This window comes from Rhinichthys klamathensis, unplaced genomic scaffold (assembly GCF_029890125.1).
Source record: "Rhinichthys klamathensis goyatoka isolate OS25496 unplaced genomic scaffold, OSU_Roscu_1.1 h1tg000313l_1, whole genome shotgun sequence".
In the NCBI taxonomy this organism is placed as follows: domain Eukaryota; kingdom Metazoa; phylum Chordata; class Actinopteri; order Cypriniformes; family Leuciscidae; genus Rhinichthys; species Rhinichthys klamathensis.
The window spans coordinates 984,947-1,007,334 of NW_026606831.1; the positions used below are offsets into that span (position 1 = coordinate 984,947).

Genomic DNA, 22,388 nt, shown 5'->3' on the forward strand with positions numbered 1-22,388 from the left:
TACGCAAGTATATTTTGACATAGCAGACGTTTGGACGGCCGTTCTTAATCGTCGAAGAATTGAATGCGATGCATGGGAGAATCTTTTTTTTTTCTTTCAGCCGATACGATTCATTTTGATGTGGGTTCCCACGCAACACGCACGCATCTCGGGCAAGAGCCCGGATAGCTCAGTCGGTAGAGCATCAGACTTTTAATCTGAGGGTCCAGGGTTCAAGTCCTTGTTCGGGCGATCGAGCCTCTTTTTTTTGAGGAGCGCAACGTTTTGCTGTTGAGTTCGTGCACTGCACCTGCACTGGCCTCGGGCAGCGACGCTGCAAGGCACCAAGCGAAATGACAAGCCCCCTTCAGCCAGCTTGTAGTCGTGGCCGAGTGGTTAAGGCGATGGACTCGAAATCCATTGGGGTATCCCCGCGCAGGTTCGAATCCTGCCGACTACGTTTGACAGCATGCGCCTGCTTTAGGTTGAAACCTTGCTAAAACTTTAGGAAAAGAAAAAAGTCACTGTGACAATATTACCCTTGAAAAGAGTTATGTTGGCAAGGAATAGATTTGTCTGCAAGCTAAAGATGACAAGGGCCCTTTTGTACTCAGCCACATGTCGGGGAGACCGGTAGCTCGCCGTGATCGTATAGTGGTTAGTACTCTGCGTTGTGGCCGCAACAACCCCGGTTTGAATCCGGGTCACGGAAAGTTTTTCTGGGTGCCTTTGAAATTGAGCTCGACGTTACCACCTCTCCTCACCCCGTCCGTCAGACCACTTTTTTTTGTTGTTGTACGGTGCGTCCTTGACGTACTCTGGATGTTTGAGTGAATTGCCACTGGGACCTTCTTTGAGAGCACGAGCTCTCAGGTTTGAACCCTCAGAGAAAAGACTGAAAACCAAACGCTCCCATTTAGTTTGGAAGAATCTTGCTTCAGAGAGAATATGGTGCTGGTATACTTTCTAATCGCTAGGTGTCAGTACACTCGCTGGCTGTTACCTAGAGTGCAGTGGACTTGCTATTTGCTCCAAACAACTGCGCCTTTGAAGCAAGTTTACAATAACGAATAGAGTGCGGCAAGTCCACAGCATTAAAGCATGTAACGATGCTTTCCAGACAAGAAACAGTGAGATGTTGTTCTTTTTCCTAGCATTATCGTCGGTTGATTATTATTAGCCGTCTAATAGGCTGCATTCCCACTAATGCGCAAGTATATTTTGACATAGCAGACGTTTGGACGGCCGTTCTTAATCGTCGAAGAATTGAATGCGATGCACGGGCGAATCTTTTTTTTTTCTTTCAGCCGATACGATTCATTTTGATGTGGGTTCCCACGCAACACGCACGCATCTCGGGAAAGAGCCCGGATAGCTCAGTCGGTAGAGCATCAGACTTTTAATCAGAGGGTCCAGGGTTCAAGTCCCTGTTCGGGCGATCGAGCCTCTTTTTTTTGAGGAGCGCAACGTTTTGCTGTTGAGTTCGTGCACTACACCTGCACTGGCCTCGGGCAGCGACGCTGCAAGGCACCAAGCGAAATGACAAGCCTCCTTCAGCCAGCTTGTAGTCGTGGCCGAGTGGTTAAGGCGATGGACTAGAAATCCATTGGGGTATCCCCGCGCAGGTTCGAATCCTGCCGACTACGTTTGACAGCATGCGCCTGCTTTAGGTTGAAACCTTGCTAAAACTTTAGGAAAAGAAAAAAAGTCACTGTGACAATATTACCCTTGAAAAGAGTTATGTTGGCAAGGAATAGTTTTGTCTGCAAGCTAAAGATGACAAGGGCCCTTTTGTACTCAGCCACACGTCGGGGAGACCGGTAGCTCGCCGTGATCGTATAGTGGTTAGTACTCTGCGTTGTGGCCGCAGCAACTCCGGTTCGAATCCGGGTCACGGCAAGTTGTTCTGGGTGCCTTTGAAATTGAGCTCTACGTTACCTCCTCACCCCGTCCGTCAGACCACTTTTTTTTGTTGTTGCACGGTGCGTCCTTGACGTGCTCTGGATGTTTGAGTGAATTGCCACTGGGACCTTCTTTGAGAGCACGAGCTCTCAGGTTTGAACCCTCAGAGAAAAGACTGAAAACCAAACGCTCCCATTTAGTTTGGAAGAATCTTGCTTCAGAGAGAATATGGTGCTGGTATACTTTCTAATCGCTAGGTGTCAGTACACTCGCTGGCTGTTACCTAGAGTGCAGTGGACTTGCTATTTGCTACAAACAACTGCGCCTTTGAAGCAAGTTTACAATAACGAAAAGAGCGCGGCAAGTCCACAGCATTAAAGCATGTAAAGATGCTTTCCAGACAGATCTTTTTTTTTTCTTTCAGCCGATACGATTCATTTTGATGTGGGTTCCCACGCAACACGCACGCATCTCGGGCAAGAGAGACGGGATAGCTCAGTCGGTAGAGCATCAGACTTTTAATCAGAGGGTCCAGGGTTCAAGTCCCTGTTCGGGCGATCGAGCCTCTTTTTTTTGAGGAGCGCAACGTTTTGCTGTTGAGTTCGTGCACTACACCTGCACTGGCCTCGGGCAGCGACGCTGCAAGGCACCAAGCGAAATGACAAGCCCCCTTCAGCCAGCTTGTAGTCGTGGCCGAGTGGTTAAGGCGATGGACTAGAAATCCATTGGGGTATCCCCGCGCAGGTTCGAATCCTGCCGACTACGTTTGACAGCATGCGCCTGCTTTAGGTTGAAACCTTGCTAAAACTTTAGGAAAAGAAAAAAAGTCACTCTGACAATATTACCCTTGAAAAGAGTTATGTTGGCAAGGAATAGTTTTGTCTGCAAGCTAAAGATGACAAGGGCCCTTTTGTACTCAGCCACACGTCGGGGAGACCGGTAGCTCGCCGTGATTGTATAGTGGTTAGTACTCTGCGTTGTGGCCGCAGCAACCCCGGTTCGAATCCGGCTCACGGCAAGTTGTTCTGGGTGCCTTTGAAATTGAGCTCCACGTTACCACCTCTCCTCACCCCGTCCGTCAGACCACTTTTATTTGTTGTTGCACGGTGCGTCCTTGACGTGCTCTGGATGTTTGAGTGAATTGCCACTGGGACCTTTTTTGAGAGCATGAGCTCTCAGGTTTGAACCCTCAGAGAAAAGACTGAAAACCAAACGCTCCCATTTAGTTTGGAAGAATCTTGCTTCAGAGAGAATATGGTGCTGGTATACTTTCTAATCGCTAGGTGTCAGTACACTCGCTGGCAGTTACCTAGAGTGCAGTGGACTTGTTATTTGCTCCAAACAACTGCGCCTTTGAAGCAAGTTTACAATAACGAAAAGAGCGCGGCAAGTCCACAGCATTAAAGCATGTAAAGATGCTTTCCAGACAAGAAGCAGTGAGATGTTTTTCTTTTTCCTACCATTATCGTCGGTTGATTATTAGTAGCCGTCTAATAGGCTGCATTCCCACTAATACGCAAGTATATTTTGACATAGCAGACGTTTGGACGGCCGTTCTTAATCGTCGAAGAATTGAATGCGATGCATGGGAGAATCTTTTTTTTTTCTTTCAGCCGATACGATTTATTTTGATGTGGGTTCCCACGCAACACGCACACATCTCAGGCAAGAGCCCGGATAGCTCAGTCGGTAGAGCATCAGACTTTTAATCTGAGGGTCCAGGGTTCAAGTCCTTGTTCGGGCGATCGAGCCTCTTTTTTTTGAGGAGCGCAACGTTTTGCTGTTGAGTTCGTGCACTGCACCTGCACTGGCCTCGGGCAGCGACGCTGCAAGGCACCAAGCGAAATGACAAGCCCCCTTCAGCCAGCTTGTAGTCGTGGCCGAGTGGTTAAGGCGATGGACTAGAAATCCATTGGGGTATCCCCGCGCAGGTTCGAATCCTGCCGAGTACGTTTGACAGCATGCGCCTGCTTTAGGTTGAAACCTTGCTAAAACTTTAGGAAAAGAAAAAAAGTCACTGTGACAATATTACCCTTGAAAAGAGTTATGTTGGCAAGGAATAGTTTTGTCTGCAAGCTAAAGATGACAAGGGCCCTTTTGTACTCAGCCACACGTCGGGGAGACCGGTAGCTCGCCGTGATTGTATAGTGGTTAGTACTCTGCGTTGTGGCCGCAGCAACCCCGGTTCGAATCTGGGTCACGGCAAGTTTTTCTGGGTACCTTTGAAATTGAGCTCCACGTTACCACCTCTCCTCACCCCGTCTGTCAGACCACTTTTTTTTGTTGTTGCACGGTGCGTCCTTGACGTGCTCTGGATGTTTGAGTGAATTGCCACTGGGACCTTCTTTGAGAGCACGAGCTCTCAGGTTTGAACCCTCAGAGAAAAGACTGAAAACCAAACGCTCCCATTTAGTTTGGAAGAATCTTGCTTCAGAGAGAATATGGTGCTGGTATACTTTCTAATCGCTAGGTGTCAGTACACTCGCTGGCTGTTACCTAGAGTGCAGTGGACTTGCTATTTGCTCCAAACAACTGCGCCTTTGAAGCAAGTTTACAATAACGAAAAGAGCACGGCAAGTCCACAGCATTAAAGCATGTAAAGATGCTTTCCAGACAAGAAGCAGTGAGATGTTGTTCTTTTTCCTAGCATTATCGTCGGTTGATTATTATTAGCCGTCTAATAGGCTGCATTCCCACTAATGCGCAAGTATATTTTGACATAGCAGACGTTTGGACGGCCGTTCTTAATCGTCGAAGAATTGAATGCGATGCATGGGAGAATCTTTTTTTTTTCTTTCAGCCGATACGATTCATTTTGATGTGGGTTTCCACGCAACACGCATGCATCTCGGGCAAAAGCCCGGATAGCTCAGTCGGTAGAGCATCAGACTTTTAATCTGAGGGTCCAGGGTTCAAGTCCCTGTTTGGGTGATCGAGCCTCTTTTTTTTGAGGAGCGCAACGTTTTGCTGTTGAGTTCGTGCACTGCACCTGCACTGCACAGCATGCGCCTGCTTTAGGTTGAAACCTTGCTAAAACTTTAGGAAAAGAAAAAAAGTCACTGTGACAATATTACCCTTGAAAAGAGTTATGTTGGCAAGGAATAGTTTTGTCTGCAAGCTAAAGATGACAAGGGCCCTTTTGTACTCAGCCACACGTCGGGGAGACCGGTAGCTCGCCGTGATCGTATAGTGGTTAGTACTCTGCGTTGTGGCCGCAGCAACCCCGGTTCGAATCTGGGTCACGGCAAGTTTTCTGGGTACCTTTGAAATTGAGCTCCACGTTACCACCTCTCCTCACCCCGTCTGTCAGACCACTTTTTTTTGTTGTTGCACGGTGCGTCCTTGACGTGCTCTGGATGTTTGAGTGAATTGCCACTGGGACCTTCTTTGAGAGCACGAGCTCTCAGGTTTGAACCCTCAGAGAAAAGACTGAAAACCAAACGCTCCCATTTAGTTTGGAAGAATCTTGCTTCAGAGAGAATATGGTGCTGGTATACTTTCTAATCGCTAGGTGTCAGTACACTCGCTGGCTGTTACCTAGAGTGCAGTGGACTTGCTATTTGCTCCAAACAACTGCGCCTTTGAAGCAAGTTTACAATAACGAAAAGAGCACGGCAAGTCCACAGCATTAAAGCATGTAAAGATGCTTTCCAGACAAGAAGCAGTGAGATGTTGTTCTTTTTCCTAGCATTATCGTCGGTTGATTATTATTAGCCGTCTAATAGGCTGCATTCCCACTAATGCGCAAGTATATTTTGACATAGCAGACGTTTGGACGGCCGTTCTTAATCGTCGAAGAATTGAATGCGATGCATGGGAGAATCTTTTTTTTTTCTTTCAGCCGATACGATTCATTTTGATGTGGGTTCCCACGCAACACGCACGCATCTCGGGCAAGAGCCCGGATAGCTCAGTCGGTAGAGCATCAGACTTTTAATCTGAGGGTCCAGGGTTCAAGTCCCTGTTTGGGTGATCGAGCCTCTTTTTTTTGAGGAGCGCAACGTTTTGCTGTTGAGTTCGTGCACTGCACCTGCACTGGCCTCGAGCAGCGACGCTGCAAGGCAACAAGTGAAATGACAAGCCCCCTTCAGCCAGCTTGTAGTCGTGGCCGAGTGGTTAAGGCGATGGACTCGAAATCCATTGGGGTATCCCCGCGCAGGTTCGAATCCTGCCGACTACGTTTGACAGCATGCGCCTGCTTTAGGTTGAAACCTTGCTAAAACTTTAGGAAAAGAAAAAAGTCACTGTGACAATATTACCCTTGAAAAGAGTTATGTTGGCAAGGAATAGATTTGTCTGCAAGCTAAAGATGACAAGGGCCCTTTTGTACTCAGCCACATGTCGGGGAGACCGGTAGCTCGCCGTGATCGTATAGTGGTTAGTACTCTGCGTTGTGGCCGCAGCAACCCCGGTTTGAATCCGGGTCACGGAAAGTTTTTCTGGGTGCCTTTGAAATTGAGCTCGACGTTACCACCTCTCCTCACCCCGTCCGTCAGACCACTTTTTTTTGTTGTTGCACGGTGCGTCCTTGATGTACTCTGGATGTTTGAGTGAATTGCCACTGGGACCTTCTTTGAGAGCACGAGCTCTCAGGTTTGAACCCTCAGAGAAAAGACTGAAAACCAAACGCTCCCATTTAGTTTGGAAGAATCTTGCTTCAGAGAGAATATGGTGCTGGTATACTTTCTAATCGCTAGGTGTCAGTACACTCGCTGGCTGTTACCTAGAGTGCAGTGGACTTGCTATTTGCTCCAAACAACTGCGCCTTTGAAGCAAGTTTACAATAACGAATAGAGTGCGGCAAGTCCACAGCATTAAAGCATGTAACGATGCTTTCCAGACAAGAAGCAGTGAGATGTTGTTCTTTTTCCTAGCATTATCGTCGGTTGATTATTATTAGCCGTCTAATAGGCTGCATTCCCACTAATGCGCAAGTATATTTTGACATTGCAGACGTTTGGACGGCCGTTCTTAATCGTCGAAGAATTGAATGCGATGCACGGGCGAATCTTTTTTTTTTCTTTCAGCCGATACGATTCATTTTGATGTGGGTTGCCACGCAACACGCATGCATCTCGGGCAAGAGCCCGGATAGCTCAGTGGGTAGAGCATCAGACTTTTAATCTGAGGGTCCAGGGTTCAAGTCCTTGTTCGGGCGATCGAGCCTCTTTTTTTTGAGGAGCGCAACGTTTTGCTGTTGAGTTCGTGCACTGCACCTGCACTGGCCTCGGGCAGCGACGCTGCAAGGCACCAAGCGAAATGACAAGCCCCCTTCAGCCAGCTTGTAGTCGTGGCCGAGTGGTTAAGGCGATGGACTAGAAATCCATTGGGGTATCCCCGCGCAGGTTCGAATCCTGCCGACTACGTTTGACAGCATGCGCCTGCTTTAGGTTGAAACCTTGCTAAAACTTTAGGAAAAGAAAAAAAGTCACAGTGACAATATTACCCTTGAAAAGAGTTATGTTCGCAAGGAATAGTTTTGTCTGCAAGCTAAAGATGACAAGGGCTCTTTTGTACTCAGCCATACGTCGGGGAGACCGGTAGCTCGTCGTGATCGTATAGTGGTTAGTACTCTGCGTTGTGGCCGCAGCAACCCCGGTTCGAATCCGGGTCACGGCAAGTTTTTCTGGGTGCCTTTGAAATTGAGCTCCACGTTACCACCTCTCCTCACCCCGTCCGTCAGACCACTTTTTTTTGTTGTTGCACGGTGCGTCCTTGACGTGCTCTGGATGTTTGAGTGAATTGCCACTGGGACCTTCTTTGAGAGCACGAGCTCTCAGGTTTGAACCCTCAGGGAAAAGACTGAAAACCAAACGCTCCCATTTAGTTTGGAAGAATGTTGCTTCAGAGAGAATCTTTTTTTTTTCTTTCAGCCGATACGATTCATTTTGATGTGGGTTGCCACGCAACACGCGCGCATCTCTGCCAAGAGCCCGGATAGCTCAGTCGGTAGAGCATCAGACTTTTGATCTGAGGGTCCAGGGTTCAAGTCCCTGTTCGGGCGATTGAGCCTCTTTTTTTTGAGGAGCGCAACGTTTTGCTGTTGAGTTCGTGCACTGCACCTGCACTGGCCTCGGGCAGCGAAGCTGCAAGGCACCAAGCGAAATGACAAGCCCCCTTCAGCCAGCTTGTAGTCGTGGCCGAGTGGTTAAGGCGATGGACTCGAAATCCATTGGGGTATCCCCGCGCAGGTTCGAATCCTGCCGACTACGTTTGACAGCATGCGCCTGCTTTAGGTTGAAACCTTGCTAAAACTTTAGGAAAAGAAAAAAAGTCACTGTGACAATATTACCCTTGAAAAGAGTTATGTTCGCAAGGAATAGTTTTGTCTGCAAGCTAAAGTTGACAAGGGCTCTTTTGTACTCAGCCACACGTCGGGGAGACCGGTAGCTCGCCGTGATCGTATAGTGGTTAGTACTCTGCGTTGTGGCCGCAGCAACCCCGGTTCGAATCCGGGTCACGGCAAGTTTTTCTGGGTGCCTTTGAAATTGAGCTCCACGTTACCACCTCTCCTCACCCCGTCCGTCAGACCACTTTTTTTTGTTGTTGCACGTTGCGTCCTTGACGTGCTCTGGATGTTTGAGGGAATTGCCACTGGGACCTTCTTTGAGAGCACGAGCTCTCAGGTTTGAACCCTCAGGGAAAAGACTGAAAACCAAACGCTCCCATTTAGTTTGGAAGAATGTTGCTTCAGAGAGAATCTTTTTTTTTTCTTTCAGCCGATACGATTCATTTTGATGTGGGTTGCCACGCAACACGCGCGCATCTCTGCCAAGAGCCCGGATAGCTCAGTCGGTAGAGCATCAGACTTTTGATCTGAGGGTCCAGGGTTCAAGTCCCTGTTCGGGCGATTGAGCCTCTTTTTTTTGAGGAGCGCAACGTTTTGCTGTTGAGTTCGTGCACTGCACCTGCACTGGCCTCGGGCAGCGAAGCTGCAAGGCACCAAGTGAAATGACAAGCCCCCTTCAGCCAGCTTGTAGTCGTGGCCGAGTGGTTAAGGCGATGGACTCGAAATCCATTGGGGTATCCCCGCGCAGGTTCGAATCCTGCCGACTACGTTTGACAGCATGCGCCTGCTTTAGGTTGAAACCTTGCTAAAACTTTAGGAAAAGAAAAAAAGTCACTGTGACAATATTACCCTTGAAAAGAGTTATGTTCGCAAGGAATAGTTTTGTCTGCAAGCTAAAGTTGACAAGGGCTCTTTTGTACTCAGCCACACGTCGGGGAGACCGGTAGCTCGCCGTGATCGTATAGTGGTTAGTACTCTGCGTTGTGGCCGCAGCAACCCCGGTTCGAATCCGGGTCACGGCAAGTTTTTCTGGGTGCCTTTGAAATTGAGCTCCACGTTACCACCTCTCCTCACCCCGTCCGTCAGACCACTTTTTTTTGTTGTTGCACGTTGCGTCCTTGACGTGCTCTGGATGTTTGAGGGAATTGCCACTGGGACCTTCTTTGAGAGCACGAGCTCTCAGGTTTGAACCCTCAGAGAAAAGACTGAAAACCAAACGCTCCCATTTAGTTTGGAAGAATCTTGCTTCAGAGAGAATATGGTGCTGGTATACTTTCTAATCGCTAGGTGTCAGTACACTCGCTGGCTGTTACCTAGAGTGCAGTGGACTTGCTATTTGCTCCAAACAACTGTGCCTTTGAAGCAAGTTTACAATAACGAAAAGAGCGCGGCAAGTCCACAGCATTAAAGCATGTAAAGATGCTTTCCAGACAAGAAGCAGTGAGATGTTGTTCTTTTTCCTAGCATTATCGTCGGTTGATTATTATTAGCCGTCTTATAGGCTGCATTCCCACTAATGCGCAAGTATATTTTGACATAGCAGACGTTTGGACGGCCGTTCTTAATCGTCGAAGAATTGAATGCGATGCATGGGAGAATCTTTTTTTTTTCTTTCAGCCGATACGATTCATTTTGATGTGGGTTCCCACGCAACACGCACGCATCTCGGGCAAGAGCCCGGATAGCTCAGTCGGTAGAGCATCAGACTTTTAATCTGAGGGTCCAGGGTTCAAGTCCCTGTTCGGGCGATCGAGCCTCTTTTTTTTGAGGAGCGCAACGTTTTGCTGTTGAGTTCGTGCACTGCACCTGCACTGGCCTCGGGCAGCGACGCTGCAAGGCACCAAGCGAAATGACAAGCCCCCTTCAGCCAGCTTGTAGACGTGGCAGTAACCTCCACTAAATGGACTGCTCTAAGAAGTCCTAACAAATCCAAACAATGTCCTAACAAGTCCTAACAAGACCAAACAATGTCCTAACAAGACCTAACAGAGTCCTAACGATATAATATTTCACACCTCCTAGACTTCATGCAATTGTATGAAATTAGTAGTTTATTTAGTAATATCCTATGAGAATGTTTTATTATATTTATTTCTAAATTTAAATTATATGGGTTTTTCATTGTACTGAGCAAGACCTGCTGTAAAACATCTTGTTTGATGTCTATTCTTTGACCATTTGACTACAAATGGTTTAAACACCCATTATTACAGTGTAGTAGAGTATTAAATTATTATTATAGTGAGAGTATCATTTGTTTTCCATTTCTTTCATCACTAAACTGTTTTGATTACATTTTTAATAACCGACAACCATCAGTGTGAGTTCATGCCATCTGATGAGATCTGAACAAACTATTTCACATTAACATAACAATATAAATTAAACAGGGTCTCAGAAACTTAAGACTTGAAATATTCCTGACCAGATAAGTTGAGACTGTGGAAAAAAAAACATACAACCTTATATTGTAGCTGCTTAATTTCCTGTCTATCTATCTATCTATCTATCTATCTATCTATCTATCTATCTATCTATCTATCTATCTATCTATCTATCTGTCTGTCTGTCTGTCTGTCTGTCTGTCTGTCTGTCTGTCTGTCTGTCTGTCTGTCTGTCTGTCTGTGCATGTAGGCCTACATATTCCCTACAACAGCCTAATGACTGCCTCTTGTCCTATAGAGATGCCAAAGGAAGGAAAGCCAGATTCATTCTGGACCGGCGTCATGATGCTGTTTGCCCAGGGAAAATATAAATTTTCCACTGGCCAGAGACCTGGGAGCAGACATTGGAAGGCAGTGTTAGAGAGGATAAAGAATTGTCCCCTGACCCCTGCATTTGGCCTAACGGTCAGAAAAAAATACATTTTTGGGAAAAGATCCCCTGCAAATGTGGCTACCATGATGTAAGTAATATCATTGAATCTTAAACATATGATGTGAGACAAATATTAATATTATTAATAATATTATTAAACAATATTAATAAAAAAAAGAATGTATTTGGTGCATTTCCAAAGACCTTCTTTTATGATGTGAGACAAAGATGCTGACAAATGCTTGCTCTACAGCTGTTCCCCATGGCTGGTTCTTCGTTGTATGTGCTTGATTCTCCAAATCACTGTTTTGATGCAGAGTTTTGTGTGATTTAGAGGATAAATACAAAATGAGGGTAGAGAGTAAATACAAAATGTTGTTTCCCCCAGTCAGGACAGCAGACAGGGACCGCAGCAGGTCCACAGCAGACAGGGACCGCAGCAGGTCCACAGCAGACAGGGGCCGCAGCAGGTCCACAGCAGACAGGGGCCGCAGCAGGTCCACAGCAGACAGGGGCCGCAGCAGGTCCACAGCAGACAGGGGCCGCAGCAGGTCCACAGCACACAGGGAGCAGTGATAATACTTTGACATGCTCCCTTTGTGCTTAGGAAGTGCTCTCTGACCAGTTTACTGAGCACCTTTCAGACTTCCATGTCCAGGAGCAGTGTGAGCACTGCGGCACAAAGGCCATGGGTGCTGTCAGGTTATCAGAGCACCTTGAGAAGTGTCATGTCTTAAAATCTCCCACAGACCTCCCAAACATTTCTCCTCTAACCTCTTCAGCCCGTCCCTCCACTACCCCAGCCCAAGAGATGACACAGACACCAATCGTCTCTCCCCGGGATGCTCCAGCTCCAGTCTGCCTCACAGCCCAGGAGATGACACCAACCATCCGTCTCCAAGTTGCTCCTGCTCCTACCCCTTCCACACTATCTGAGATGGCACCAGCGACTCAGAGTGGCACAGCACTTCTTCCTTCTGCTGCTTCTGCTCCTCCTCACGCAGCACCAGGGCTCCCAGTCCCTCTGCGCTTTCCAGAGGTAAGCCGGGCCAGGTTTTTGCCAAAGCCGTTCCTCCGGGTCATCAAGCCAGGTGATCTGGAGTGGATTGCCCACATCCTCTATGACGCAAGTGGGCAGCTGAGACAGAATGTCAGGGAGAATTGCCATCACCCCCCAAGCCCAATCAGATCTGTGGCACCTCCAAACCCACATGATTACTTTCGACAGAGGATGTTCCTGTGGGCACCAATGCGCATGTGGGGCATCCCTCTGAAATGCACTCTGTGTAACAGAAAGATGCACCACTCTGGCATTTACACCAAGGTCAGAGAGGTCATTGATGTGGATAGCAAGTACTATTTAATAGGGGGAGATTACCCAAGGTGCAGCCAGTGCAAACAACCTGTCTGTCCTTGGAGTAGTGACATTTTAAAGCAACTTGACCCCTCTAACCGCAACACATTTCCTGCTGTGTTGACTACACATCTGGCACTGGACAGAAAATGTGTGACACTTTTGCGTCCTAGAACAGCAGGGAATAGCTCCAGTTACTTGCAGCAGGCCTTTCAAGAGGCACACAGTGAGGAGTGGGCTAGGAGATCCTGTGAATATTTCACAGATTGTGAAATTCACAAGAGATCCTGCCTGAAACAGTCCCAGGCTGTTTATCCCCCACCACCACCCTTCTCTGCCTTGCCCCTGGCCCAGTGGTTCGAGACAGTGCATGCCAACGATGTTGTCGGTCACCTTGATGAACTCAAAGGTGTCATCACTTCAACGTTTGGCAGAATTCTGAAGCTCGATTCCAATAAGAAGGTAAATGTAAACCTATACAAGCTTGAGCTCATTTGTTCTTTTAGGGTTTGATAAAAATACATGTGCTAATGATGTATATACTTTTATTATTATAGGTGACCAAAAAACTGGCTGGGGGGATTGAGAACACGGCAACATGGATGTCCAATGTGGGGAACGAGTATGGCCCAAGTCCTCAACTCTGTCCTCACAACTGGCGAGGGGGCTGGGCTGGATGACCTGTGCCAAGGCATCGTCCAACGGTACAGGGATGCTGGTGAGCCACAGCCAGCCGCCATCTATGTGGATAGAGACTGTTGCAGTGACAGAGGTGGGTTACCTGTAATTTGTGTTGATGTTTTTTTTTTTTGCCAAATTAAGGCAGTTAGTGACAAAACAAACCCCAAAAAAATGTATTCATGATCTTGTGAATTTACACAGGAGTGAGCCCAGTTCTCCATTGGTTTCGGCCATGGACGTCCACTGTGCGGTTGGATATGTTCCACTTTATGAGGCGATTCACCAACGGTCTCACCACGGAACACCATCCACTGTACGGTACATTCTGCTCCAAATTGTCGAGTTGCATTTTTGAGTGGGATTACCAGGACATCAGTCATCTGAAAGAGGCAAAGCGGTCAGAGCTGAGGCAAAAGAATCAGGGCCACGAGACAACAGATGCCCAGGTGTTGGCGAGCATCAGCTCTAAAGAGCTAGCCAAACACTGCCGCAGGAAAACCCGGGGAGTGGAGGAGACCCGTGCCCTCATCAAAAGTCTTCTTGACTCCATGTGGCACCTTGTGGACGGCACTGGGCTGCACCTTATTAACCACGAACGCATGTCTCAAGTGTGGGAGGTACAGCAAAAGCACCTTGCTTGCATCCAGGATCCACTAGGAGTGCAGCTTTACACAAACATTGGGTCAGGGCTTGAGAAAGGAGAGAAGACACTGGATGTGCTAAGATGCAGCAGAGGGTCCTCCTCTCTGGAAAGCTTTCATAAGCACCAGTGTGTTTTCATTCCAGGCATGTTAAAACCTCACATACATATGGTATATTTTGCTTTTGAATGTTGACATAATATTGTAGTAATTTGTTGTAATCAGTGATCTTGTTTTTGTCTCATCAGGGTGGAGATGCAATGCATTGCACACTCAGATGTACATGCTTGAGGGTGTGTCAAGGTGGAATTTAAACCGGTCAGCACAAGCACTTTCTATGACTGAGACATCCAGGACAAAGCTGTATAACATTCGTTTGATGTCCAATGTGAATGCGCTCAGCAACAAAGTGTTGGGAAAACCTCTTCTTCCAGAGTTTATCCCCCCTGGGAAACCTACCGGTAAGAAAAGTCTGCTGTTGATGATGATCAGACCTATACTGTGACATGGTAGGCAAGTAAACAATAATTTTTCCCTTGGTGAATACTTATTGCAGGAGAGCGTATTGCTGTAGAGTATCTTCTGGCACAGTTCAATAGAGGAGATCTTCTGAGCGAGCAGATTGGTATTGGTGACATCCTGCCTGAGATCTTGGATGAAGACCTCGAGGACGAATGTCCTGATGTGACCGTACCACAGGCTCATGACCTCACATTGCAGGTAATATTATGTCAACAGTATATCAGACATCAAAAAAATATTGGAAAACTAATAAACAGTATATTTTTAATGTAGAACAGACAAAACATTTTTTTTTTATTTAAAGATTATTTATTCTTTATTTATTCTTTATTCTGTGTATACTTTTATTCATCACCTCAGCAATTTAGAAGCAGTGGCCCTAGGCCCGGGCCAGATCCCAGGTCCCCATTGGAGGAGAGTGATGCATCTGCTGGGCCCGTCTACTCCCCATTAGAGGAGAGTGATGCCTCTGCTGGGCCCGTCTACTCCCCATTTGACGAGAGAGATGCCTCTGCAAGTCCCGTCCACTCCCCAATTGACGAGAGAGATGCCTCTGCAAGTCCCGTCCACTCCCCAATTGAGAGTGATACCTTTACCAGGCTTGTCACTCCAGCTACGGTAAAGTGGATCATGTTTCACCATTAGAAATGTGGGCTTCTTTATATTTGCTCTTGTACCAGATGTTTAAAATCGGGTTTATTGGTTCAATTCTTGTAACAGGACACTAGGTGTGATGCCAGAGGGATTCCTGGATGGGAGGCAGTTGATGCCTTGGCAGGTTACCTGGTTGGGCTTAACCGAACTATAACAGCACTCTCCAATGCTGAAGTGGCAGAGATTTTGAGGTTATACTCACATCTAAGTGTCTTTGACCAGACCCCCACCAGATACACCCTCAAGAGCAAAAAAACAACTTTGCCAGGACCTTGGAGGGCTTCAAGAAAGCGCAGTGGCTCTGCTCCAGGCCAGCAAGCAGCTGAGAGGTATCTACATCTCATATAGCTGTATTCTTTAGTATTTGTATCAATATATTTATGTCAATATGTGAACACACTCAAAAAAATGATATGTTGGCTTTACTTAACTTTTTTATGTAAACAGGTTCCACCGGTTCCACATAACTATGTTTCGTTAAACAAACATAATATGTTTATGTAACTTCAACATCCTGGAATTTGGTCATTTTAAGCAACCCAATTAAACTCTGAGCTAAAGAGTTAATTAAGTGAATAATTGAGTGATGATTGAGCATTATTGAAGACACCTGATGTTAACAAGCAGAATCTCTGAAGGAGAAAACCGCAATCTTTAAGTCACCATTATGGAGATAAGTCTGTGTTTTAGTTGGGCTCTTGACCATTAACTTATTAACTTTAGATTTTGTTTGGTTGCTGTACATGAGTTATAACAGCCGGATGAACAATAATCAAAGGTCATCTGATGGTGTTGGTTGTGTTTAAAACATAATCATTATTTCACAATCATTTGACCTGAGTCACTGAACTTATATTAAACCGAATTTCTGAGTTAAGTTTACCTCACGAATAATAGCAGTATTGTCATTGTAGAGCATACTATTTTTTAGACTTTTCAATGAAATTTAAATGATCAAATCAATAAATAAAAAAGAAACTTCCTAAAAAAATATTCTGAGTAGGCACACACAGACATCAAGAATCAGCCTGTGAATCTCAACAATGGTGACAATTATAAAGCATGTTGCAGTGCATTCTGGGTGCCACCAATCAAAACTCATTCATGGCTCCTATCATGCATTGCTGCATGAATAAATAATGAGCTTATGATCTGTTTGTCACCATTGCTGAGATTCATATGCTGATTCTTGATGTCTGTGTGTGCCTACTCAGGATATTTTTTAAGAAGTTTATTTTTTATTTCTTGATTTGATCATTTGAATTTCATTGAAAAGCCTAAAAATAGTATGCTCTACAATGACAGCAAGGTAAACTTAACTCAGAAATTGGGTTCAATATACACTCACCGGCCACTTTATTAGGTACCCCATGCTAGTAACGGGTTGGACCCCCTTTTGCCTTCAGAACTGCCTCAATTCTTTGTGGCATAGATTCAACAAGGTGCTGGAAGCATTCCTCAGGGAGTTTGGTCCATATTGACATGATGGCATCACACAGTTGCCGCAGATTTGTCGGCTGCACATCCATGATGCGAATCTCCCGTTCCACCACATCCCAAAGATGCTCTATTGGGTTGAGATCTGGTGACTGTGGAGGCCATTTTAGTACAGTGAACTCATTGTCATGTTCAAGAAACCAATTTGAAATGATTAGAGCTTTGTGACATGGTGGAAGTAGCCATCAGAGGATGGGTACATGGTGGCCATAAAGGGATGGACATGGTCAGAAACAATGCTCAGGTAGGCCGTGGCATTTAAACGATGCCCAATTGGCACTAAGGGGCCTAAAGTGTGCCAGGAAAACATCCCCCACACCATTACACCACCACCACCAGCCTGCACAGTGGTAACAAGGCACGATGGTTCCATGTTCTCATTCTGTTTACGCCAAATTCTGACTCTAACATCTGAATGTCTCAACAGAAATCGAGACTCATCAGACCAGGCAACATTTTTCCAGTCTTCAACTGTTCAATTTTGGTGAGCTCTTGCAAATTGTAGCCTCTTTTTCCTATTTGTAGTGGAGATGAGTGGTACCCGGTGGAGTCTTCTGCTGTTGTAGCCCATCCGCCTCAAGGTTGTGCGTGTTGTGGCTTCACACATGCTTTGCTGCATACCTCGGTTGTAACGAGTGGTTATTTCAGTCACTGTTGCCCTTCTATCAGCTCGAACCAGTCTGGCCATTCTCCTCTGACCTCTGGCATCAACAAGGCATTTCCGCCCACATAACTGCCGCTCACTGGATGTTTTTTCTTTTTTGGACCATTCTCTGTAAACCCTAGAGATGGTTGTGCGTGAAAATCCCAGTAGATTAGCAGTTTCTGAAATACTCAGACCAGCCCTTCTGGCACCAACAATCATGCCACGTTCAAAGTCACTCAAATCAACTTTCTTCCCCATACTGATGCTCGGTTTGAACTGCAGGAGATTGTCTTGACCATGTCTACATGCCTAAATGCACTGAGTTGCCGCCATGTGATTGGCTGCTTAGAAATTAAGTGTTAACGAGCAGTTGGACAGGTGTACCTAATAAAGTGGCCGGTGAGTGTAAGTTCAGTGATTGAGGTCAAATGCTTGTGAAATAATGATTATGTTAAATCACAACCAACACCATCAGATCTCCTTAGTTCATTGTTCATCCGGCTGTTATAACTCATGTACAGCAACCAAACAAAATCTAAAGTTAATAATTTAATGGTCAAGAGCCCAACTAAAACACACACTTATCTCCATAATGGTGACTTAAACATTCCGGTTTTCTCCTTCAGAGATTCTGCTTGTTAACATCAGGTGTCTTCAATAATGCTCAAACATCACTCAATTATTCACTTAATTAACTCATTAGCTCAGAGTTTAATTGGGTCGCTTAAAATGACCAAATTCCAGGATGTTGAAGTTACATAAAAACTGTTTACATAAAAAAGTTAAGTAAAGCCAACATATCATTTTTTTGAGTGCATGCATATATAATGAACACTATGTGATTTGGTCATCTATTTGCAGATTGTTCATGGTCCATGGTCAGGCTGCTCACAGACCAGACCAAAACAGAATTTCAGAGTGTGTTGCTCTCAAGCTGTACAAAGAGTACAAGGAAGCCAGAAATAGGCCAAAGGACAATAAAGGGAGGACATTTGCCATACCTCAGTCCATTGTCATGGCATACTCTCACATCAAGCAGCTAGTTGAGGACTGCAGAGAGATCATGGACAGGAGTGACCTGGTACTGGTAAACATCAACTGTGTCCTCTTGGTGAGTTAATCTTTAATATCTTCATAAATTGATTGAATTGCATATTTGAACAAACTTTTTAACAATTAACACACTGAAAAATTTACTCTTGTGTGTTTTGTTTTATGTCTCTGCAGGCTGCAAGATCGCCAAAAGAGAACTGAACGGGATTCTTTACTTCAGGGAGTGCAGCTTCCACAGCAGATTGCCGTGGCTAAAAAGTCCCTCCTGGAGGTTCGTGACTTACCATCACAGCCAGTTCAGCATGGATACACTCTTTTGGAGTTCCAGGAGCCTGAGAACCGTGAAGGTGAGGCAAAAATCCGCCAGCGACACAGTTCCAGAACACCTGCTATTCCACACACAGGTGGGGGAGACGCAGCTATTGCCAAACACGATGCTGCTTCCTCTCGAAACAGCTGTATGGAGGGCTGGTCCTCTGCCTACCAGCCATCCCCAACATACTACCAGAGCTGGTCTTCTTACCAGCCAGGGCACACTCTCATGGTTGGTCCTCCACCCACCCACCACCCTCAGCATCCTCCCAGGGCTGGCCTGCCACCCACCCACCACCACCCTCAGCATCCTCGTAGGGCTGGCCTGCCACCCACCCACCGCCCTCAGCATCCTCCCAGGGCTGGTCCTCCAACCAGGGCTGGTCAGCAACCCACCCACCAACCTCAGCATCCTCCCAAGGATTTATTTAAAATAAAAAAATAATTAGTTGATGTTGCAACTATTTTCAAAAAAGAAAAAACATAGGATAGTTGCAAAAAAAAAAAAAAAAGTATATTTTCTGTTGCAAATAGAAAAAAATAATTAGTTGCTGATGCAACTATTTCCAAAAAAAAACACACAACTCTTGTGGTGTAATAGTAACACGTCCATCCTTTGGGTGGGAGACTCCAGGTCCAAATCCTGGCAAGAGTGTGCAACTTGTTGGCCCAATCAGTATTTAATTAAAAAATAATTTATGACATAATTTAATCTGCATTTTCTCCTTCTTCTCTCATTATTATTACTAGATGTACCGGCGGTCATAATTATTATCATAACAATTTGTTATTAACAAAACATTATTATTCATACCAATCCTATTTGTATCTGTTTTTAAGACATATTTGATAGATTCATAGCAATTTCTAATAGTTTACGTTTATTGAGACATGTTCCAATTGCTGAAAAAAGCTGCCCAGGAGGATGAGGAGCTAGTGTCAAAGAGCGAACTGCCACGGAAGAGGCTGACAAAGGAAAAGTACAACTACACCTGCAAGGTGTGTGGCCAGGACAAAAATAAAAGGACTGGACACACCCAGCTGAAGGAGCGGTGGTACTGTCCAGCCTTAGGACTGACCCTGGATGTCTGGAGGAAGAGTGTATAGTTGCTGTCACTATTACTTGTCTCTCTCTCCATGTCGTTTGTCTGTCTGTTACAATAAAGTTTAATAATTTTATTGGAGCCAAGAACAGTCTTCACGCTTTTATTTAATTTCCTCTTGAATACCAGGACAGCGAGTGTCATCCATTGAATGTAATTGTTAAAACTAAAGCCAGAATTACTTGCAGAATCATTTTACATTTATTCACAAAATCCAACACTCTATGCTCAATTTGGAATATGTTTTATTCACTTGTGCTGCACATATGTAGTCTTTCAAATAAATGAGTTTTCAAAAAAAAAGGAGGGGAAACATGATGGGAGAGTTATTTACATTTACAGTTATACACTGTTAATAGATACTGTTATAGCTTTAAATGTAACATGTAACATTTTTAGTTAATTATTTGAATATTGATTTGTTTACATCACAAAATATGTTTACTTACAAGAGAATTTGCTTTAAATGCATTCATGTGCATAATTGCATAATCACAGGGTTATTACTGTGGTGATTTATATGTAAAAGAGTTCCTGTGTTAAAAATGACTACGTTACCCAAAATGCATTGCATGTAGTACTTCCGGAATGCACTACGAGACTAGAGAACAAGCGAGATTGCCACGGTAAAGGTTCGAATCCTGCAAGAGACGTGAAATTAAAGTGATGATAAACCTTGCAATAAGTGCAGAACTGTGTGTAAACAATGTTGAGAAGATAAGAGAGTAGATAAAAATTGATATTGTGTACATTTTGCTCCTTTTTTCTCCTTTTCTTTTTCTCTCTTTGTAATCCCTCATTTTGGGCCCTTGCCATGATGACTTAATGTAATTACACTATAACATGAATAAAACTGCGTATCTGTCATCACAGAAAATGTCCAAACAACAATCCAAAAGCCACAAGGCTATGGATGATACTGAGTGGGTCTCGCGCTTTAGGTCTTTTGCCTCCACTGGTGTCTGGCCATCAGATGCAGGTAACCGACCTGCTCCAAGGCAAAAGAAGTGGTACAGTCTGTATCAGAAGGTATGTAGAAAAAGTATCAAAAGGAATATATATATATTTTAATTTTGAGTAGTAGACATATTATATTTTCAGACAGTATGAAATACAGTATGAAAGACTTAGAAAGATGATGGACAAAATCACCAGTGATTTAAAGAAAGCACAATACTACTGTTCTATTCTATGTTAATAGTATAAACAATAATGTATAAGAACCCCTTTCATGCAAATGACTTGACAAATTTAGATGTGGTTTTTTTATTCAGTTATTAGTGATGTAGTTAGTTTTAACCTTATGACCTTCTTTTACCTACTACGCAATTTCCTCTGCTGTGGAACAGACCTGTTGCCAAACCAACCCAGATAGAAACAACAGAAATTGTCCAAGAATACATTAATGTTAACTAACGTTAACAAAGATTAACAAATACAGTAACAAATGTATTGCTCATGGTTAGTTAATGTTAGTTAATACATTAACTAATTAACCTTATTGTAAAGTGTTACCGGCAAAATACCTTAACTCGCTAGAGTGTGGAACTGAGAAAAATTACTTCAAAGATTTTTAGTTGTCCCTCCAATTGTGCTATGAGGCTGTAATAGTAAATGTAAATAAAGTTTTGCATTTTTGTGGTCCAGGGACTGTTTATTCTGTTGAATAACAAATTTTGACTATTTAGGAGATTGTTGAGCCCTCATCCCCAGCCAGCACTTCTGCAGCCAGCAGTTCAGAACCCTCTACCTCTGCCTCTGCCATGGCAAGCACCATTGTCCATACACACATTGTGCAAAAAAGCACATGAGGCGATCACCTGGGGTGCAAACGTGGGCTTGACCTCCAAAGCTCTGAAGAGTGTTGACCTCCACCTGGTCTTCATCATGCCAAACGCCCTTTCAATAATGCTGCGCCCCCTTGACTGACAGTAATTAAACTGTTGCTGTACTCTTCCATGCACTGGCTCCTTGAATGGGGTGATGAGGCAAATCGGCGTTTCCAAACAAGGATACCCACCATCACCCAGAAGGATGTAGCCCGTTGGTGGATACCGTCTTGCGATATAAAAACTGCTATTCTTCATAATTTGTGTGTCATGGACAGACCCCGGGTACCCCACATAAATGTCCAGAAACCTGCCATTTGAGTCACATATTGCCTGCATACTGATGGAGTAAAATCCTTTATAATTTAAATAATCTAACCGGTGACGCTGTGGTGGTTTTATTCGTATGTGGCTGCCATCGATTGCGCCAACCACATTGTGGAATGCAGGGGTTCCTGAAATGCTGACAAAACCCTGACCAACTGCAGGCAGGTCCACTGTCAGAGGGAAGCAGATTGCTCTTCTCAGATTGTCCCATATGTGCTGGGCCACTCTGTGGATGATGTGGTGAACTGTAGCCTTCGGAACATTAAAGACACTGGACACCACCCGATAAGAGAGTCCATGTGCCAGCCAATAGGTGTAAATGAGTACTTCAAGCTCATTACCCCAGCCATGGTCCTGCTCCCTTTGCAAAAGCCTCTGTAGGCTGTGCATCGCTGTTCTGGTGAGGCGGAAATCCTGCCTCAGCTCAGTTTCAGCGTTGAACCACATGCGCAGTATAGGCATGTTGTGGTTTATGGCACAGTATCTCGTTGGAGTACCAGTCTGGAAAAGAAAACCTTTCACACCATTAATGGGCTGAGTTTGAAAAATATTTGACCCTTTCAAACTGTTTATGTCTGCCACAACATAATGGCTACAGCTACGTCAACAAAAAAAAAGCACATAGTGAATAGAATTGTCTCCAGGGTTACCAACTTCAGATAAAGATTCAAAATAGTATTTTTTTTTTAATAGAAAAATACGGGACACTCATAATATTTGTACTGTAGGCTATCTCACAGTGTAGCCTATGTCATTTCCACTGAATCTCAAAAAAATTCACA

At 44.9% G+C, this 22,388-nt stretch overlaps 1 protein-coding gene and 12 non-coding genes across 13 annotated transcripts; 12 read left to right on the forward strand and 1 right to left on the reverse strand.

Moving 5' to 3' along the window:
* The first annotated feature begins 357 nt into the window (after window positions 1-357).
* On the forward strand, window positions 358-439 carry trnas-cga (transfer RNA serine (anticodon CGA)). Its single transcript has one exon. It is a non-coding gene; the product is annotated as a tRNA-Ser (tRNA).
* A 1,104-nt stretch (window positions 440-1,543) lies between these two features.
* Window positions 1,544-1,625, forward strand: trnas-aga (transfer RNA serine (anticodon AGA)). The gene has a single exon. It is a non-coding gene; the product is annotated as a tRNA-Ser (tRNA).
* Window positions 1,626-2,564: 939 nt separating this feature from the next.
* Window positions 2,565-2,646, forward strand: trnas-aga (transfer RNA serine (anticodon AGA)). The gene has a single exon. It is a non-coding gene; the product is annotated as a tRNA-Ser (tRNA).
* A 3,333-nt stretch (window positions 2,647-5,979) lies between these two features.
* trnas-cga (transfer RNA serine (anticodon CGA)) lies at window positions 5,980-6,061 on the forward strand. Its single transcript has one exon. It is a non-coding gene; the product is annotated as a tRNA-Ser (tRNA).
* A 1,104-nt stretch (window positions 6,062-7,165) lies between these two features.
* Window positions 7,166-7,247, forward strand: trnas-aga (transfer RNA serine (anticodon AGA)). The gene has a single exon. It is a non-coding gene; the product is annotated as a tRNA-Ser (tRNA).
* Window positions 7,248-7,812: 565 nt separating this feature from the next.
* trnak-uuu (transfer RNA lysine (anticodon UUU)) lies at window positions 7,813-7,885 on the forward strand. The gene has a single exon. It is a non-coding gene; the product is annotated as a tRNA-Lys (tRNA).
* Window positions 7,886-8,011: 126 nt separating this feature from the next.
* Window positions 8,012-8,093, forward strand: trnas-cga (transfer RNA serine (anticodon CGA)). Its single transcript has one exon. It is a non-coding gene; the product is annotated as a tRNA-Ser (tRNA).
* A 181-nt stretch (window positions 8,094-8,274) lies between these two features.
* trnah-gug (transfer RNA histidin (anticodon GUG)) lies at window positions 8,275-8,346 on the forward strand. Its single transcript has one exon. It is a non-coding gene; the product is annotated as a tRNA-His (tRNA).
* A 312-nt stretch (window positions 8,347-8,658) lies between these two features.
* trnak-uuu (transfer RNA lysine (anticodon UUU)) lies at window positions 8,659-8,731 on the forward strand. The gene has a single exon. It is a non-coding gene; the product is annotated as a tRNA-Lys (tRNA).
* Window positions 8,732-8,857: 126 nt separating this feature from the next.
* trnas-cga (transfer RNA serine (anticodon CGA)) lies at window positions 8,858-8,939 on the forward strand. Its single transcript has one exon. It is a non-coding gene; the product is annotated as a tRNA-Ser (tRNA).
* Window positions 8,940-9,120: 181 nt separating this feature from the next.
* On the forward strand, window positions 9,121-9,192 carry trnah-gug (transfer RNA histidin (anticodon GUG)). Its single transcript has one exon. It is a non-coding gene; the product is annotated as a tRNA-His (tRNA).
* A 653-nt stretch (window positions 9,193-9,845) lies between these two features.
* On the forward strand, window positions 9,846-9,918 carry trnak-uuu (transfer RNA lysine (anticodon UUU)). Its single transcript has one exon. It is a non-coding gene; the product is annotated as a tRNA-Lys (tRNA).
* An 11,268-nt stretch (window positions 9,919-21,186) lies between these two features.
* On the reverse strand, window positions 21,187-22,068 carry LOC130104613 (uncharacterized). Its single transcript, XM_056271245.1, has one exon. The coding sequence runs from the start codon at window positions 22,066-22,068 to the stop codon at window positions 21,187-21,189; it is 882 nt and encodes a 293-aa protein (XP_056127220.1).
* Between the last annotated feature and the right edge of the window lie 320 nt (window positions 22,069-22,388).